General features: G+C 41.5%; 1 protein-coding gene across 2 annotated transcripts in view; it reads right to left on the minus strand.

Moving 5' to 3' along the window:
• Nucleotides 1–20000, minus strand: part of slc6a9 (solute carrier family 6 member 9) — a 187210-nt gene that overhangs the window by 2592 nt on the left and 164618 nt on the right. For both annotated transcript variants that reach the window (XM_061936109.1, XM_061936101.1), the window contains 5 exons: nucleotides 13050–13184; nucleotides 11570–11669; nucleotides 11196–11296; nucleotides 6722–6892; nucleotides 1–5165 (listed from right to left, as the gene is read on the minus strand). The exon at nucleotides 1–5165 is cut by the window's left edge and continues 2592 nt beyond it. In XM_061936109.1, the coding sequence (XP_061792093.1) occupies nucleotides 4929–5165; nucleotides 6722–6892; nucleotides 11196–11296; nucleotides 11570–11669; nucleotides 13050–13184 (744 nt within the window). In that variant the 3' untranslated portion in view covers nucleotides 1–4928. The remainder of the gene's footprint in view (nucleotides 5166–6721; nucleotides 6893–11195; nucleotides 11297–11569; nucleotides 11670–13049; nucleotides 13185–20000) is intronic.

A 20000-nucleotide genomic window follows, 5' to 3' on the forward strand; every position in this document is an offset into this window, starting at 1 on the left:
ACGGGTATAAGGATGTTTAAAACAATATCCAAACGGCCGACGTTTTTTTCCCCCCATGAGAGCATGGGGAAAGCCGCCGATGGTGTGTTTGACGGAAGGAAACACCGTGACAGTGCACTCTCCAAGGTAAACACTGCACTTTATCATTCCATTGTTTTAATGCCAAGACGGTCAACACCGACGTATCTCGTTGCAATCGCGATGACGCCTATTTTAAACGCATTTACCCTTCAAAAATCCACCAAATTGTGAGGAGCAGCAGCTTGGACGCCCTAATGAGTATCGCCTAGCCTACGGGACAAGAGTGCGAGGTAAACCGGAGGCTGCTACCACAAAAGCGCACGACTACATTTCACACTCACGATAGTATTTACTGTGTAACAGAAACAGGCTCTGGCTTGACACAATCCCCCACTTCAACATTCGACCAAAGTGCACTCAAAAGGAATGGAGAAACAACTTCTAATTCACATTTACGTTAGGTAAGGTTGGGTTTTTGATCTCATTCCTGGGAGAAACCCCGCGTGTGACTGAAGCATTCAGGGGTGGGGCGATTCAGGACCAGATGCGGTGCGAGCAGACATCGTATTTTCCGGACTATAGAGCACACCCACAAAAAAAAATTACATTTTTTTTCCCCATATATTAGTCGCACCAGACCATAAGTTATTTACACAGAAAGATTATGTAAACGTTTATTTACATACCTTACTTGTTTCCAAACGGTGCCTGTGACAAGGCAGTAAAACGGCCAATCAAACAAAACAGAAGTCATTAGCATGGACCCATTAGCTGCGGAAGCTAGCTCTCCAATCCGATTAACTGACACAATAACTCCGGGGTGACGTTTTGGCGAATTCACTTAGGAATTTGTGGAACTGAAACAATACATCCGGTCTTCCCTGCTAGCATTAGCTTATTAGCTAGAAATGGAGAGGTTAAAAAAATCTTCGTTTTTTTTAATGATTACTTGTAAAGATTCTTAATTGATAAAAAAAACATTGATTAAAAAAAATATATATATAATCCCGACGAGCCTGTTTCAAATCCCCTGAAGAGCAGGGGATTTGTTGTTATTGTTGTTATTATTTCTAAAATCCCATTGAAGAGCAGGGAAACCTGCGAAACAGGTGTGTTTTTCAGGGGGGGAAACATATAGGCTATTTCATCCCGACAATCCTGTTTCGTAGGTGTCCCTGCTCTTCAGGGGATTTGATTTTATTGTCATTATTTGTAAAATCCCCATAAAGAGCAGGGAAACCTGTGAAACAGGTGTGTTTTTCAGGGGGGGGAACACAGAGGCTATTTCATCCTGACAAGCCTGTTTCGCAGGTTTCCCTGCTCTTCAGGGGATTTGATTTTATTGTTATTATTTGTAAAATCCCCATGAAGAGCAGGGAAACCTGCGAAACCGGTGTGTTTTATTTTCAGGAAAAAAACACAGAGGCCATTTCATCCCGACAAGCCTGTTTCTCAGGTTCCCCTGCTCTTCAGGGGATTTGATTTTATTGTTATTTATAAAATACCCCTAAAGAGCTGGGAAACCTGTGAAACGGGTGTGTTTTTCAGCAGAAAAAAAACACAGTGGCTATTTCATCCTGACAAGCCTGTTTCGCAGGTTTCCCTGCTCTTCAGGGGATTTGATTTTATTGTTATTTGTAAAATCCCCATGAAGAGCAGGGAAACCTGCGAAACCGGTGTGTTTTATTTTCAGGAAAAAAACACAGCGGCTATTTCATCCCTACAAGCCTGTTTTGTAGGTGTCCCTGCTCTTCAGGGGATTTGATTGTAATGTTATTATTTGTAAAATCCCCATGAAGAGCAGGGAAACCTGCGAAACAGGTGTGTTTTTCAGGAGGAAAAAACACAGAGGCTATTTCATCCTGACAAGCCTGTTTCGCAGGTGTCCCTGCTCTACAGGGGATTTGATTTCATTGTTATTATTTATTTTAAAAAATCCCCCTGAAAAGCAGGGAAACCTGCGAAACAGGCCTGTCAGGATGAAATATCCTCTGTGTTTTTTCCTGAAAATAAAATCCCCTGAAGAGCAGGGAAACCTGTGTAACAGGCTTGTAGGGATGAAATCGTCTCTGGGTTTTTTTCAGAAGCGTTTAAAAAATAATGCCGTCGTAACTTAACAATGCTAACTTGTAAACGTGTTGGCAAATTAGCTAACGAGGCTAGCTCGATTACATTACGATCAAAATAGGACGGGATTGTTTTAGTTATATTGTAAAAACGTACAAACGTGGCTCGCAGTGACAAACGAAGAGTAAAAACGTTATGGATGGCTCCCGGTTGACAATAATACACCGTTTAAGTGTCTTTGCATGTGTTTTGTTGGAAAATTATTTGCTTTATGGCCGTCAGCGAAGAAAAAAACATTAATTAGAGTAAGAAAAAAGTAGCGGCTTATAGTCCAGAATTTTTTCGGTAATACCGTATCATCTCTTTTCGGACTTATCGGGTCAGGATGAGGCAAAAAACGACGTTTCACGCAATGCGAGGACCCTGAGAAATGGGCAGTTTGTTTTTTTGTTGTTGTTGTTCTTTTTATTCCACGTGTGTGATAAAGTGATTACAAAGCAGCAGCTTTTTACTGGTTAAAAGACGACACTTTTCACAGTCAAACAGCTTCCGTGTTTAGTTTGAAGAAGGAACGTAGGAGAAAACAAACACTGTACTGTCAAATGTATATAAGCACTTTTTTTGTCCTCAAAATTCTACACACAACACCCTACATTGGCAATGTGAAAAAAAATGTTGTGTAATTTTTTGTGGAAAATATATTAGAAATGTAAAAAAACAAAACAAGACAAGCCTGTTTTGCAAGTTTCCCTGCTCTTCGGGGGATTTGATTTTATTGTTATTATTTATAGAATCCCCATGAAGAGCAGGGAAACCTGCGAATCAGGTGTGTTTTTCAGGTAGGAAAAACACAGATAATCCCGGCAAGCCTGTTTCAAATCTACTGCTCTTCAGGGGATTTGATTTTATTGTTACTATTTATAAAATCCCATTGAAGAGCAGGGAAACCTGCAAAACAGGTGTGTTTTTTCAGGGGGGGGGACTCACAGAGGCTATTTCATCCCAACAAGCCTGTTTGTTTCGCAGGTGTACGTGCTCTTCAGGGAATTTGATTTTATTGTTATTATTTATAGAATCCCCATGAAGAGCAGGGAAACCTGCGAATCAGGTGTGTTTTTCAGGGAGGAAAAACACAGATAATCCCGACAAGCCTGTTTCCCAACAAGCCTGTTTCAAATCCCCTGCTTTTCAGGGGATTTGATTTTATTGTTAATATTTATAAAATCCCATTGAAGAGCAGGGAAACCTTTCAAGGGGAAAACCCCACAGAGGCTATTTCATCCCAACAAGCCTGTTTCGCAGGTGTACATGCTCTTCAGGGAATTTGTATTTATTGTTATTATTTGTAAAATCCCCATGAAGATCAGGGAAACCTGCAAAACAGGTGTGTCTTTCAGGGACAATAAACACAGATCATCCCAACAAGCCTGTTTTGCAGGTTTCCCTGCTCTTCAGGAGATTTTATTTTATTGTTGTTATTTATAAAATCCCATTGAAGAGCAGGGAAACCTGCAAAACAGGTGTGTTTTTCAAGGGGAAAAACCCACAGAGGCTATTTCATCTCAACTAGCCTGTTTCGCAGGTGTACATGTTTTTCGGGGGATTTGATTTTTATTGTTATTATTTATAAAATACCCCTAAAGAGCAGGGAAACCCGCGAAACAGGTGTGTTTTTCAGAGGGGGGGGGGGGGGGGGGGCACATAGGCTATTTCATCCCGACAAGCCTGTTTCACAGGTGTCCCTGCTCTTCAGGGGATTTGATTTTATTGTTATTATTTATAAAATACCCCTAAAGAGCAGGGAAACCTGCGTAACAGGTGTGTTTTTCAGAGGGTGGGGGGGGGGGGGGGGGGGCACATAGGCTATTTCATCCCGACAAGCCTGTTTTTCAGGGGATTTGATTTTATTGTTACTATTTATAATTGGGAGATTTCCGTTTGGATGAGACGTGTTGTTTTTCACGGCGGATGTCTCCGCATTCATCTTCCCCTCTCTCCCGCTGAAAAACCATCCCCCGCTTCATGATGCCGCCACCACCATGCATCACTGTAGGGGATGGCACCGGGGCCGGTTTCCTCCGAATATTCGCACCCAATCGAACCGGAGAATTGTGTTTGCTCATGATCTGAGAGGCTTTTTTTAAAAAGAAGGGTTTTTAAGCCTTTTTTTTAAAAGCATCCACAGTCTGTGGTGCCCTCAGGTGGTTAGGGAGAGTGTTGTTGTTGTTTTTTTACGGAAAAAATTGCTTCCCTTTACATTGAGCAAAGACTGCGATACTTACAGTAGGTATAAGTGTTTTTTTTTATTTTAATACATTTGCAAAAAACAAACAAAAAACTCATTTTCACGTCAACGCGGGGTATTGTGTGTAGAATTTTGACGGAAAAAAATGAATTTATTCCATTTTTGGCTGTGGAATTACGACTATTTTCCCACTAAATGGTTTGAAGATGTCGGGAGAGACGGCGTGACGATCTATCACATGAAGATGAGACAGGAAGAACATTATTAAATGACGTGCGACAAATTAAAAAGTCCCCACTCACACACGCAAACAAATCATTTGGACCATGACCCAATTGTTTCTTTTTTTTTTTTTTTTTTTCTTTTTTTTTTTATGTGCCCTGTTTTTTGTTGTTGTTGTGCCTATAGATATCACAGCTAGACAGCAGAGGTTAGGATTGATATAATAAGCCCTTACAATATGTAAAGGTCTCCAGCAAAAAAAAGGGATCTCCCCCACAGAGGACTGTGGGAAAGCGGGGCGAGGACCGAAGGCGGGGCAAGGGGGCGAGGGGGGCGGCACGGCGACCGGTAGCAGGGGGCGGCGCGCCGGCGTCTACGCGCTGGGGTTGGGGTTGTTGTGCGTGTTGGTGGAGCCGTTGCTTCCCTGGATGGTGAGGCTGATGTCGTCCTTCCTCTCCGTCTCCCCCTCCTCCTCTTTCAGCTCGTCCTTCTCCTTGAGGGGACGAGCCTCCACAGTGTCTCCGGGGGCCGGCGGGGCGTAGCGGCCGGTGCGGTGCTCCCGCAGGGCCGGGCCCCACTTTGGGTGTGGCTGGCACGCGTGCTTCAACCGCTGAGACACAAAAAAAACGAGAAATATATTGTGATATGAAGCAGGGTTTCTTAAACCAAAAACATCGGTTTCTCAAGCGCAAAAACGCCTGCTGTGCGCGTCGTTCTAGAGGTGGGTGGTGCTTCACTTCCGTATTCAGATTACGATTAAGGTGCGGTGATAACATAACATTTAGATTGTTACTGTTACAGATTTAGTAAGTAAGATGACATAAAAGCTCAATAGAAGTGAAAGACGGTCGGCAGAATGTCGAAATGAGACTTTTTTTGTTTTTATTGCAAACATTAAAACATGTCAAGAGACTTTCTCAAAACAATCACACACTTTTCCGCCTTTAAAATAAAAACGTTTTAGCCGTCACACCTAACAAAATAAAGTAATATAATGTATTGTAGCGTCCAGAAGAAAACAAAGTCTGACTCTTTTTTTTTTTTTTACTTTTATTGCCAATATTATGCTAACCCATCCATCCATCCACTGTCTTCCGCTTATCCGAGGTCGGGTCGCGGGGGAAGCAGCCAAAATAGAGAAGCCCAGACTTCCCTCTCCCCAGCCACTTCGTCTAGCTCCTCCCGGGGGATCCCAAGGCGTTCCCAGGCCAGCCGGGAGACATAGTCTTCCCAACGTGTCCTGGGTCTTCCACGTGGCCTCCTGCCGGTCGGACGTGCCCCCAAACACAGGTGAGGATGGGAACGTAGTTCGACCGGATAAATTGAGAGCTTTGCCTTCCGGCTCAGCTCCTTCTTCACCACAACGGATCTATACTGCGTCCGCATTACTGAAGACGCCGCACCGATCCGCCTGTCGATCTCACAATCCACTCTTCCCCCACTCGTGAACAAGACTCCGAGGTACTTGAACTCCTCCACTTGGGGCAAGATCTCCTCCCCAACTTGGAGACGGCACTCCACCCTTTCCCGGGCAAGAACGATGGACTCGGACATGGAGGTGCTGATTCTCATCCCATTCGCTTCACACTCGGCTGCGAACCAATCCGGTGAGAGCTGAAGATCCTGGCCAGTTGAAACCATCAGGACCACATCATCTGCAAAAAGCAGAGATCTAATCCTGCAGCCACCAAACCGAATCCCCTCAACGCCCTGACTGCGCCTAGAAATTCTGTCCATAAAAGTTATGAACAGAAACGGTGACAAAGGGCAGCCTTGGCGGAGTCCAACCATCACTGGAAACGGGTCCGACTTACTGCCGGCAATGCAGACCAAGCTCTGACACTGATCATACAGGGAGCGGACCGCCTCAATCAGACAGTCTGATACCCCATACTCTCTGAGCACTCCCCACAGGACTTCCCGGGTTACACGGTCGAATGCCTTCTCCAAGTCCTCAAAGCACATGCAGACTGGTTGGGCAAACTCCCATGCACCCTCAAGGACCCTGCCGAGAGTATAGAGCTGGTCTGACGAGTGTGGTGGGATTGTCAAATACCGATGTCATATTATTGCGCTTTGTTCTCTAATATTATAAAGATCGACCGGTCGATTGCGATCGACGGGCCGGCGACCACTGCGGTGAAGGGTAGAGACCGGAGGACTCACCTCTCTGAACGTGGCTCCCGGGGACCTGGAGATCTTGTAGAGGGCGTAGACGGGTATGCAGACCACCGAGGACAGAGCCATGGAGAAGCCGATGGCCAGGGACCAGCCGGGGAACACATAGTCGTTGTAAGTGATGGGCTTGTACTGGATGACGGTGAAGATCAGGATGAACTGCGGGGACGAGGTAGAAGCAGCGCGTTAACGAGTCCTTCAAAAATGCAACAATGAGGTCGTTATTTGGGGTGGTAAGTAAACAGATTTAAAAAAAAAAAATTTTAGAGCTTTGATGAGCTCAGATACAGCATCAGTCTGTCGCCATCTGCTGCCAGCCACGACAGGAGAAGCTGATTGCTTTCACCTGCGCTGATTGGAGTAGCAGCATTTTCTAAAGAAACTTCCAGATTTTGATTCGCTTCGGACGTTTCCAAAAATGTGCTAGCATGATGCTAATACACATTGGCTTTGCTGTTAACATGATACTGATTAGCATTAGCAATTTAACATGGCGATTTCAACACCTCCAAATGTGTTCATGTAAAACTACACCTAAGATGCATGTTACAATCAAACAACAGGTGTGCAATAAGTACATTATTCACAGTATCAACACTTCTTAGGGCGCAACAAAAAACTCATAAATGACTGCCGTCTAACATATTAACACACACAAAAGTATTGAAAATTGGTACCGTCGAGTACCGGTATCGATTCCTAGGTACCGGGAACTTGGTTCAAATGTGATTCCAAACATGATTCGATTAGATTCTCGGGGGTAACGATTCGATTAAAAACGATTTTTGATTCAAAATCAATACTTTTTTTTTAATAACATCGGGTGCCAGTTCTATGATGAACTACATTCCTCAACAGCTCTGATATATTTCTATTTCTGGTCTTGTTCAATAAAATTCGACCCAAACTCTTAATAAAGTCAAAGAAGTTTCTAAAGTAAACAGATTTAAAAAAAACATTCTCCGAGCTTTGATGAGCGTAAATCGATTCAGCCTCAGTCTGTCGCCATCTGCTGCCAGCCACGACAGGAGCAGCTGTTTGCTTGCACCTGCGCTGATTGGAGTAGCTTCACTTTCTAAAGAAACTTCCAGATTTTGATTCGCTTTGGACTTTTCCAAAAATGTACTAGCATGATGCTAATACACATTGGCTTTGCTGTTAACATGATACTGATTAGCATTAGCAATTTAACATGGCAATTTCAACACCTCCAAATGTGTTCATGTAAAACTACACCTAAAGATGCATGTTACAATCAAACAACAGGTGTGTAATAAGTACATTATTTACAGTATCAACACTTCTTAGGGTGCAACAAAAAACTCATAAATGACTGCCATTTAACGTATTAACACACACAAAAGTACCAAAAATTGGTACCGTCGAGTACCGGTATCATTTCCGAGGTACCAGGAACTTGGTTCAAATGTGATTCCAAACATGATTCGATTAGATTCTCGGGGGTAACGATTCGATTAAAAACGATTTTTGATTCAAAATCAAAACTTTTTTTTTAATAACATCGAGTGCCAGTTCTATGATGAACTACATTCCTCAACAGCTCTGATATATTTCTATTTCTGGTCTTGTTCAATAAAATTTGACCCAAACTCTTAATAAAGTCAAAGAAGTTTCTAAAGTAAACAGATTTAAAAAAAAAAACATTCTCCGAGCTTTGATGAGCGTTAAATCGATACAGCATCAGTCTGTCGCCATCTGCTGCCAGCCACAACAGGAGCAGCTGTTTGCTTGCACCTGCGCTAATTGGAGTAGCTTCACTTTCTAAAGAAACTTCCAGATTTTGATTCGCTTTGGACTTTTCCAAAAATGTATTAGCATGACGCTAATACACATTGGCTTTGCTGTTAACATGATACTGATTAGCATTAGCAATTTAACATGGCGATTTCAACACCTCCAAATGTGTTCATGTAAAACTACACCTAAAGATGCATGTTACAATCAAACAACAGGTGTGTAATAAGTACATTATTTACAGTATCAACACTTCTTAGGGTGCAACAAAAAACTCATAAATGACTGCCGTCTAACATATTAACACACACAAAAGTATTGAAAATTGGTACCGTCGAGTACCGGTATCGATTCCTAGGTACCAGGAACTTGGTTCAAATGTGATTCCAAACATGATTCGATTAGATTCTCAGGGTTAACGATTCGATTAAAAACGATTTCCGACTCAAAATCAATACTTTTTTTTAATAACATCGGGTGCCAATTCTATGATGAACTACATTCCTCAACAGCTCTGATATATTTCTATTTCTGGTCTTGTTCAATAAAATTCGACCCAAACTCTTAATAAAGTCAAAGAAGTTTCTAAAGTAAACAGATTTAAAAAAAAAAAACATTCTCAGAGCTTTGATGAGCGTAAATCGATTCAGCCTCAGTCTGTCGCCATCTGCTGCCAGCCACGACAGAAGCAGCTGTTTGCTTGCACCTGCGCTGATTGGAGTAGCTTCACTTTCTGAAGAAACTTCCAGATTTTGATTCGCTTCGGACTTTTCCAAAAATGTGCTAGCATGATGCTAATACACATTGGCTTTGCTGTTAACATGATACTGATTAGCATTAGCAATTTAACATGGCGATTTCAACACCTCCAAATGTGTTCATGTAAAACTACACCTAAAGATGCATGTTACAATCAAACAACAGGTGTGTAATAAGTACATTATTTACAGTATCAACACTTCTTAGGGTGCAACAAAAAACTCATAAATTACTGCCGTCTAACATATTAACACACACAAAAGTATTGAAAATTGGTACCGTCGAGTACCGGTATCGATTCCTAGGTACCGGGAACTTGGTTCAAATGTGATTCCAAACATGATTCGATTAGATTCTCGGGGGTAACGATTCGATTAAAAACGATTTTTGATTCAAAATCAATACTTTTTTTTTAATAACATCGGGTGCCAGTTCTATGATGAACTACATACCTCAACAGCTCTGATATATTTCTATTTCTGGTCTTGTTCAATAAAATTCGACCCAAACTCTTAATAAAGTCAAATAAGTTTCTTAAGTAAACAGATTTTTTTTTAAAACATTCTCAGAGCTTTGATGAGCGTAAATCGATTCAGCCTCAGTCTGTCGCCATCTGCTGCCAGCCACGACAGGAGCAGCTGTTTGCTTGCACCTGCGCTGATTGGAGTAGCTTCACTTTCTAAAGAAACTTCCAGATTTTGATTCGCTTCGGACTTTTCCAAAAATGTACTAGCATGATGCTAATACACATTGGCTTTGCTGTTAACATGATACTGATTAGCATTAGCAATTTAACATGGCGATTTCAACACCTCCAAATGTGTTCATGTAAAACTACACCTAAAGATGCATGTTACAATCAAACAACAGGTGTGTAATTAGTACATTATTTACAGTATCAACACTTCTTAGGGTGCAACAAAAAACTCATAAATTACTGCCGTCTAACATATTAACACACACAAAAGTATTGAAAATTCGTACCGTCGAGTACCGGTATCGATTCCTAGGTTGGTTCAAATGTGATTCCAAACATAATTCGATTAGATTCTCGGGGTTAACGATTCGATTAAAAACGATTTCCGATTCAAAATCAATACTTTTTTTTAATAACATCGGGTGCCAGTTCTATCAATCAATCAATCTTTATTTATATAGCCCTAAATCACAAGTGTCTCAAAGGGCTGCACAAGCCACAACGACATCCTCGGTACAAAGCCCACATACGGGGCTTGAACTACATTCCTCAACAGTCATCAATCATCAATCAATCAATGTTTACTTATATAGTCCTAAATCCCAAGTGTATCAAAGGGCTGCACAAGCCACAACGACATCCTCGGCTCAGATCTCACATCAGGGCAAGGAAAAACCCAACCCAATGGGACAATGAGAAACCTTGGAAGGGACCGCAGATGTGGGGACCACCCCCTGGGAGTGGATCTAGATCTCTGATATATTTCTATTCTAGTTTTGTTCAATAAAATTCGACCCAAACTCTTAATAAAGTCAAGGAAGTTTCTAAAGTAAACATATTGAAAAAAACTATCTCAGAGCTTTGATGAGCCTCAGTCTGTCACCATCTGCTGCCAGCCACAACAGGAGCAGCTGATTGCTTGCATTTGAGCCGATTGGAGTGGCGGCACTTTCTAAAGAAACTTCCAGATTTTGATGTCCGGCCCCTGAGACCGTGGGCTCTCGAAACTGCGGCCCTCTTCATTATGTCGTTGAATACCCCTGGCCTAGGAGCTTAGCCGACTGATAATACTTGGCTGGGAAACTTCTACAGATACCGACCGAGGCTGCCAATGTCAGAAAGATCCGCACTCGGAGGTCGGAATCGGAAACAAAGCCCAAAAGTAGCCCGACAGATTAGCACTCGGAATGTAGGTCATATTCCTAGGATGTGTTATTCAAATGTTGGTTTGTTGTGAGTGTTTCAGCTTACTGAGATAATGACGGGGGAGATGAACCTCCAGCAGACTTTGAAGAAGAGCGGGGGAGGAAAGCCCAGCATCATCTCAACATCTTTGAAGTAGTTTTGGTGACCTGAATGGGAAAAAAGGTTCATATCAATAAAATTGATGGAGAGAATGGACAATGGACCATGGACTGCACATCCCAGCTTCAATATCACAGTAGTGGTGCACGCTAATAAGCAGTCTGGATTTTTAAAGTCCCTAGAAAATGGCCAGCCATTGGCAAAGATAAGAAAACTAGGCCAACCGACCCAAAATAAACCCTAAATTGAAAGGCAGTCTTTGGGAGAAAGAAGGGAATACTTTGGAGAAGACCGAACCGGGAGACAAGTCCTGTCCTTACCGTAAACATACATGACGCACACACACATGATGCAGGAGATGATGACCAGGGAGAAGCTGGCAGCGTAGTTGTCCATCAGCAGCAGCCAGTAGATTCCCGCCTAAAGGGGCCAAAAACAACCCAACGTTCGGTCAAAAATGTACGGGTTTGGACAACAACAAGCATCCTTTAACCGTTGACTTGACCGTGGTATAAAATCTACACTATATATCAGGGGCTTCTTAACCATTTTTGACCTGGGGGCCCAATTTGTCCATTACAGAGGGGCCCCGGGCTCATTCAGATATTAATATTAGTAATCCTACTCTTGGTTTTGATTGTATTCGATAATTACATCTAACCTACTTACAGTTTAATAACAGACACCTCGTCAATGAATATACAAAACATGCGTTATCGCAAAGATTTTGTTATTTACATACAGGCTTAGGTCAGGCTGATTACAAACATAAATACTAATCAAATATACGTAGTTGTCCATCAGCAGCAACCGGTAGATTCCCGACTAAAGGGGCCAAAAACAACCCAACGTTGGGTCAAAAATGTACGGGTTTGGACAACAACAGGCATCCTTTAATCGTTGACGTGGTAAAAAATCTACACTATAAATCAGGGGGTTCTTAATCATTTTTGACCCGGGGGCCCAATTTGTTCCTTACACAGGGGCCCAGGGCCCACTCAAATATTAACACCGAATTAGTAATCCTACTCTTGGTTTTGATTGTATTCAATATTTATATCTAACTCGACTTGTCCAGGGTGTACTCCGCCTTCCGCCCGAATGCAGCTGAGATAGGCTCCAGCTCCCCGCCACCCCAAAAGGGACAAGCGGTAGAAAATGGATTGATGGAATTACATTTAACCTACTTACAGTTTTACAATAGACACATCGTCAATGAATATGAAAACCATGTGTTATCGCAAAGATGTTGTTATTTATATACAGGCTTAGGTCAGACTGATTACAAAAATAAATACTAATCAAATATGCTGCACAAAAAGGGACTTGAACGGATGAAAAATGAATGCGCATACAATTATGCGGGTCTAAAATAAATAAATTTTAACTAATTTAATAAAAAATTATATCTATAATATATGTATGTATATTTATATATATATACGTTAGGTCAGGAAAAAACACAGAAGCTATTTCATCCTTACAAGCCTGTTTCCCAGGTTTCCCTGTTCTTCAGGGGATTTGATTGAAGTGTCTGTGGTTGTTACATGTATATATAGGGTACATTACATGGGGGTGTGGCCATTGTCGCACAGTAGTGCCTTGTTTCTGTGCCGGCAAACGAACCAAACAAACAGTCAAAACAAACAATTGACTCGCACAACAAAAAGATTCCGAGCACTCACAGACAAGCAATCCTTTCGTAGGCCCCAACTCAAAAACTTTTTATTTTTTTGACACCCCTCGTGAAAGGTACCCGTCCCTAGACATGTGTTGCAAACACACCAAAAAAAGGCTTACCTGCGTTGTTAGCGGCACTCCCAGGAGGAAGCCGACAATAGCCACACCCAGCGTAACTATGGACTTATTTCTCATGATCCAGTCGGTGCCGATCTCGTCAACAATGGCCGTCACCAGCGTCTCCAGTAAACAGAACTGAAGGAAGAACACAGGGCGGGGTCATTTGCTAGAGAAACCTGCCTCATTTCACACAAAATATGAAGAAACGGTCTCCTTTCAAACAGAGACGTAGTAAATGTGTGGCGCTAGTTGGGCGGTGCAAGGTACAGTAGATCGTAATATATGTTGCTTGATCAGATAGAATGATATTAACGTTTAAAAACGATGCATTTTGTATGCAAAAACAAACCGTCCGTCTTTGTCAGTCCGCGGATTTTTATATATAAATCACTTCTTGGTGTGGTTCCCCCATCGTTATGTTCTTTTATGTGTAGAGACTCCAGTCCCTACGGTTTAAGGTCAATGGAAATCCTTGGCGTGTTGTTTCTTGGTAATAAAAAAGCCTTCAGATTTGATCCACGGTTATGGAATGAATTACAAAAGAATCTGAGGCGAATGGAACTCATCCCTTTGGGGGAATTTTCAAGTCATTTTAAAGGCTTGCAAAGCTGTTTCTATTTGGAACTGTTCTTTTATGTGTAGAGACTGCAGTCGCTACATATGGAATGAATTACAAAAGGATCTGAGGCTACCTGAACTCATCCCTTTGGGGGAATTTCAGGCCATTTTAAAGGCTTGCGAAGCTGTTTCTATTTGGAACTGTTCTTTTATGCGTAGAGACTTCAGTCGCTATGGTTTAAGGTCAAAGGACATCCTTGGCGTGTTGTTTCTTGGTGATAAAAAAGCCTTTAGATTTGCTCCATGGTCGTGGAATGAATTACAAAAGAATCTAAGGCTACCTGAACTCATCCCTTTGGGGGAATTTCAGGCCATTTTAAAGGCTTGCGAAGCTGTTTCTATTTGGAACTGTTCTTTTATGTGTAGAGACTCCAGTCGCTACGGTTTAAGGTCAAAGGACATCCTTGGCGTGTTGTTTCTTGGTAATAAAAAAACCTTCAGATTTGCTCCATGGTCGTGGAATTAATTACAAAAGAATCTGAGACTACCAGAACTCATCCCTTAGGGGAATTTCAGGTTATTTTAAAGGCTTGAGAAGCTGTTTCTATTTGGACCTGTTCTTTTATGTGTAGAGACTCCAGTCGCTACGGTTTAAGGTCACAGGACATCCTTGGCATGTTGTTTCTCTGTAATAAAAAAACTTTTAGATTTGCTCCATGGTCATGGAATGAATTACAAAAGAATCTGAAGCTACCTGAACTCATCTCTTTGGGGGAATTTCAGGCCGTTTTAAAGGCTTGAGAAGCTGTTTCTATTTGGAACTGTTCTTTTATGTGTAGAGACTCCAGTCGCTACGGTTTAAGGTCACAGGACATCCTTGGCGTGTTGTTTCTCGGTAATAAAAAAGCTTTTAGATTTGCTCCATGGTCATGGAATGAAGTACAAAAGGATCTGAGGCTACCTGAACTCATCCCTTAGGGGGAATTTCAGGTTATTTTAAAGGCTTGAGAAGCTGTTTCTATTTGGAACTGTTCTTTTATGTGTAGAGACTCCAGTCGCTACGGTTTAAGGTCAAAGGATATCCTTGGCGTGTTGTTTCTTGGTGATAAAAAAGCCTTTAGATTTGCTCCATGGTCATGAAATGAATTACAAAAGAATCTGAGGCTACCTGAACTCAGCCCTTTGGGGGAATTTCGGGCCATTTTAAAGGCTTGCGAAGCTGTTTCTATTCGGAACTGTTCTTTTATGTGTAGAGACTCCAGTCGCTACGGTTTAAGGTCACAGGACATCCTTGGCGTGTTGTTTCTTGGTAATAAAAAAGCCTTCAGATTTGCTCCATGGTCATGGAATGAATTACAAAAGAATCTGAAGCTACCTGAACTCATCCCTTTTGGGGGAATTTCAGGCCGTGTTAAAGGATGGAAAAGCTGTTTCTATTCGGAACTGTTCTTTTATGTGTAGAGACTCCAGTCGCTACGGTTTAAGGTCAAAGGGTATCCTTGGCGTGTTGTTTCTTGGTGATAAAAAAGCCTTTAGATTTGCTCCATGGTCGTGGAATGAATTACAAAAGAATCTGAGGCTACCTGAACTCATCCCTATGGGGGAATTTCAGGCCATTTTAAAGGCTTGCGAAGCTGTTTCTATTTGGAACTGTTCTTTTATGTGTAGAGACTCCAGTCGCTACGGTTTAAGGTCAAAGGACATCCTTGGCGTGTTGTTTCTTGGTAATAAAAAAACCTTCAGATTTGCTCCATGGTCGTGGAATTAATTACAAAAGAATCTGAGACTACCAGAACTCATCCCTTAGGGGAATTTCAGGTTATTTTAAAGGCTTGAGAAGCTGTTTCTATTTGGACCTGTTCTTTTATGTGTAGAGACTCCAGTCGCTACGGTTTAAGGTCACAGGACATCCTTGGCATGTTGTTTCTCTGTAATAAAAAAACTTTTAGATTTGCTCCATGGTCATGGAATGAATTACAAAAGAATCTGAAGCTACCTGAACTCATCTCTTTGGGGGAATTTCAGGCCGTTTTAAAGGCTTGAGAAGCTGTTTCTATTTGGAACTGTTCTTTTATGTGTAGAGACTCCAGTCGCTACGGTTTAAGGTCACAGGACATCCTTGGCGTGTTGTTTCTCGGTAATAAAAAAGCTTTTAGATTTGCTCCATGGTCATGGAATGAAGTACAAAAGGATCTGAGGCTACCTGAACTCATCCCTTAGGGGGAATTTCAGGTTATTTTAAAGGCTTGAGAAGCTGTTTCTATTTGGAACTGTTCTTTTATGTGTAGAGACTCCAGTCGCTACGGTTTAAGGTCAAAGGATATCCTTGGCGTGTTGTTTCTTGGTGATAAAAAAGCCTTTAGATTTGCTCCATGGTCATGAAATGAATTACAAAAGAATCTGAGGCTACCTGAACTCAGCCCTTTGGGGGAATTTCGGGCCATTTTAAAGGCTTGCGAAGCTGTTTCTATTCGGAACTGTTCTTTTATGTGTAGAGACTCCAGTCGCTACGGTTTAAGGTCACAGGACATCCTTGGCGTGTTGTTTCTTGGTAATAAAAAAGCCTTCAGATTTGCTCCATGGTCATGGAATGAATTACAAAAGAATCTGAAGCTACCTGAACTCATCCCTTTTGGGGGAATTTCAGGCCGTGTTAAAGGATGGAAAAGCTGTTTCTATTCGGAACTGTTCTTTTATGTGTAGAGACTCCAGTCGCTACGGTTTAAGGTCAAAGGGTATCCTTGGCGTGTTGTTTCTTGGTGATAAAAAAGCCTTTAGATTTGCTCCATGGTCGTGGAATGAATTACAAAAGAATCTGAGGCTACCTGAACTCATCCCTATGGGGGAATTTCAGGCCATTTTAAAGGCTTGCGAAGCTGTTTCTATTTGGAACTGTTCTTTTATGTGTAGAGACTCCAGTCGCTACGGTTTAAGGTCAAAGGACATCCTTGGCGTGTTGTTTCTTGGTAATAAAAAAGCCTTCAGATTTGCTCCATGGTCATGGAATGAATTACAAAAGGATCTGAGGCTACCTGAACTCATCCCTTTTGGGGAATTTCAGGCCATTTTAAAGGCTTGAGAAGCTGTTTCTATTTGGAACTGTTCTTTTATGTGTAGAGACTCCAGTCGCTACAGTTTAAGGTCACAGGACATCTTTGGCGTGTTGTTTCTTGGTGATAAAAAAAACCTTCAGATTCGCTCCATGGTCATGGAACGAATTACAAAAGAATCTGATGCTACCTGAACTCATCCCTTTAGGGGGAATTTCAGGCTGTGTTAAAGGATGGAAAAACTGTTTCTATTCGGAACTGTTCTTTTATGTGTAGAGACTCCAGTCGCTACGGTTTAAGGTCAAAGGACATCCTTGGCGTGTTGTTTCTTGGTGATAAAAAAGCCTTTAGATTCGCTCCATGGTCGTGGAATGAATTACAAAAGGATCTGAGGCTACCTGAACTCAGCCCTTTGGGGTAATTTCAGGCCATTTTAAAGGCTTGAGAAGCCGTTATTATTTGGAATTGTTCTTTTATGTGTAGAGACTCCAGTCGCTACGGTTTAAGGTCACAGGACATCTTTGGCGTGTTGTTTCTTGGTGATAAAAAAGCCTATAGATTCGCTCCATGGTCATGGAACGAATTACAAAAGAATCTGAAGCTACCTGAACTCATCCCTTTTGGGGGAATTTCAGGCCGTGTTAAAGGATGGAGAAGCTATTTCTATTCGGAACTGTTCTTTTATGTGTAGAGACTCCAGTCGCCACATATGGAATGAATTACAAAAGGATCTGAGGCTACCTGAACTCATCCCTTTGGGGGAATTTCAGGTCATTTTAAAGGATGGAGAAGCTGTTTCTATTTGGAACTGTTCTTTTATGTGTAGAGACTCCAGTCGCTACGGTTTAAGGTCAAAGGACATCCTTGGCGTGTTGTTTCTTGGTAATAAAAAAGCCTTCAGATTTGCTCCATGGTCATGGAATTAATTATAAAATAATCTGAGACTACCAGAACTCATCCCTTAGGGGAATTTCAGGTTATTTTAAAGGCTTGCGAAGCTGTTTCTATTTGGAACTGTTCTTTTATGTGTTGAGACTCCAGTCGCTACGGTTTAAGGTCAAAGGACATCCCTGGCGTGTTGTTTCTTGGTAATAAAAAAGCCTTCAGATTCGCTCCATGGTCATGGAATGAAGTACAAAAGGATCTGAGGCTACCTGAACTCATCCCTTTGGGGGAATTTCAGGCCATTTTAAAGGCTTGAGAAGCTGTTTCTATTTGGAACTGTTCTTTTATGTGTAGAGACTCCAGTCGCTACGGTTTAAGGTCAAAGGACATCCTTGGCGTGTTGTTTCTTGGTGGTAAAAAAGCCTTCAGATTTGCTCCATGGTCATGGAATGAAGTACAAAAGGATCTGAGGCGACCTGAACTCATCCCTTAGGGGGAATTTCAGGCCATTTTAAAGGATGGAGAAGCTGTTTCTATTTGGAACTGTTCTTTTATGTGTAGAGACTCCAGTCGCTACGGTTTAAGGTCACAGGACATCCTTGGCGTGTTGTTTCTTGGTAATAAAAAAGCCTTCAGATTCGCTCCACGGTCATGGAACGAATTACAAAAGAATCTGAAGCTACCTGAACTCATCCCTTTTGGGGGAATTTCAGGCCGTGTTAAAGGATGGAGAAGCTGTTTCTATTCGGAACTGTTCTTTTATGTGTAGAGACTCCAGTCACTACATATGGAATGAATTACAAAAGAATCTGAAGCTACCTGAACTCATCCATTTGGGGGAATTTCAGGCCATTTTAAAGGCTTGCGAAGCTGTTTCTATTTGGAACTGTTCTTTTATGTGTAGAGACTCCAGTCGCTACAGTTTAAGGTCACAGGACATCCTTGGCGTGTTGTGTCTTGGTAATAAAAAAGCCTTCAGATTTGCTCCATGGTCATGGAATGAATTACAAAAGGATCTGCGGCTACCTGAACTCATCCCTTTGGGGGAATTTCAGGCCATTTTAAAGGATGGAGAAGCTGTGTCTATTTGGAACTGTTCTTTTATGTGTTGAGACTCCAGTCGCTACTGTTTAAGGTCAATGGACATCCTTGGCGTGTTGTTTCTTGGTGATAAAAAAGCCTTCAGATTTGCTCCGTGGTCATGGAATGAATTACAAAAGAATCTGAGACTCCCAGAACTCATCCCTTTGTGGGAATTTCAGACCATTTTAAAGGCTTGCGAAGCTGTTTCTATTTGGAACTGTTCTTTTATCTGTAGAGACTCCAGTCGCTACGGTTTAAGGTCAAAGGACATCCTTGGCGTGTTGTTTCTTGGTAATAAAAAAGCCTTCAGATTTGCTCCATGGTCATGGAATGAATTACAAAATAATCTGAAGCTACCTGAACTCATCCCTTTGGGGGAATTTCAGGCCATTTTAAAGGCTTAAGAAGCTGTTTCTATTTGGAACTGTACTTGTTTTTAATTTGTTTTTATTGGAACATTAACATTTTGTATCTAATGCGTGTTTTTTTTTTTTTATGTTTATGTTGTAAGTAATTTGTACTTTTAACTATAGTGTGTGATTGCTTCTGTTTATTTTTGTTCTATGCCGCCCTCTCGGCCAAGTCACTTTTACAAAAGTCATTTTAATTATTTTTTTTTTACCTGTTTAAATACGGGAAAATTACAGAAAAAAATCATATTTAGCCCATTTTTAATTTGACTCACCATTTTCAGGAATTTATGTAAAAACAAATAAATATTTTAAGAAAAATCAGTAAAAACGCAACTTTTCAAAAACATACAAAAAAATAAATCCATTTAAAAAATATTTTAAAAGTTTCTAGGCCATCATCTCATGAACGTCATAAATCATCATCCAAAAATTTTTTTATAACAAATAAAAATAAAAAAAAAATAAAAAAGGAACAATGTTTCTTGTGTATCATTAAAGTTTGTCTAAGTCTAAGTCTAAAAATTGATTGAAAGTTCTGTGGTCAGATGAAACAAAAATTTAGCTGTTTGTCCACAATACCCAGCAATATGTTTGGAGGAGAAAAGGTGAGGCCTTTAATACCAGGAACACCATACCTACCGTCAAGCATGGTGGTGGTAGTATTATGCTCTGGGCTACCGTCAAGCATGGTGGTGGTAGTATTATGCTCTGGGCTTGTTTTGCTGCCAATGGAACTGCTGTTAAAAAAGGAGGATTACCTCCAAATTCTTCAGGACAAGCTAAAATCATCAGCCCGGAGGTTGGGTCTGTGGCACAGGCGGGAGTTCCAACAGGACAATGACCCCAAAAACACGTCAAAAGTGGTAAAGGAATGGCTAAATCAAGCTAGAATGAAGGTTTTAGAATGGCCTTCCCAAAGTCCTGACTTAAAAACGTGTGGACAATGCTGAAGAAACAAGTCC

This window comes from Nerophis lumbriciformis, linkage group LG03 (assembly GCF_033978685.3).
Source record: "Nerophis lumbriciformis linkage group LG03, RoL_Nlum_v2.1, whole genome shotgun sequence".
NCBI classification, from domain to species: domain Eukaryota; kingdom Metazoa; phylum Chordata; class Actinopteri; order Syngnathiformes; family Syngnathidae; genus Nerophis; species Nerophis lumbriciformis.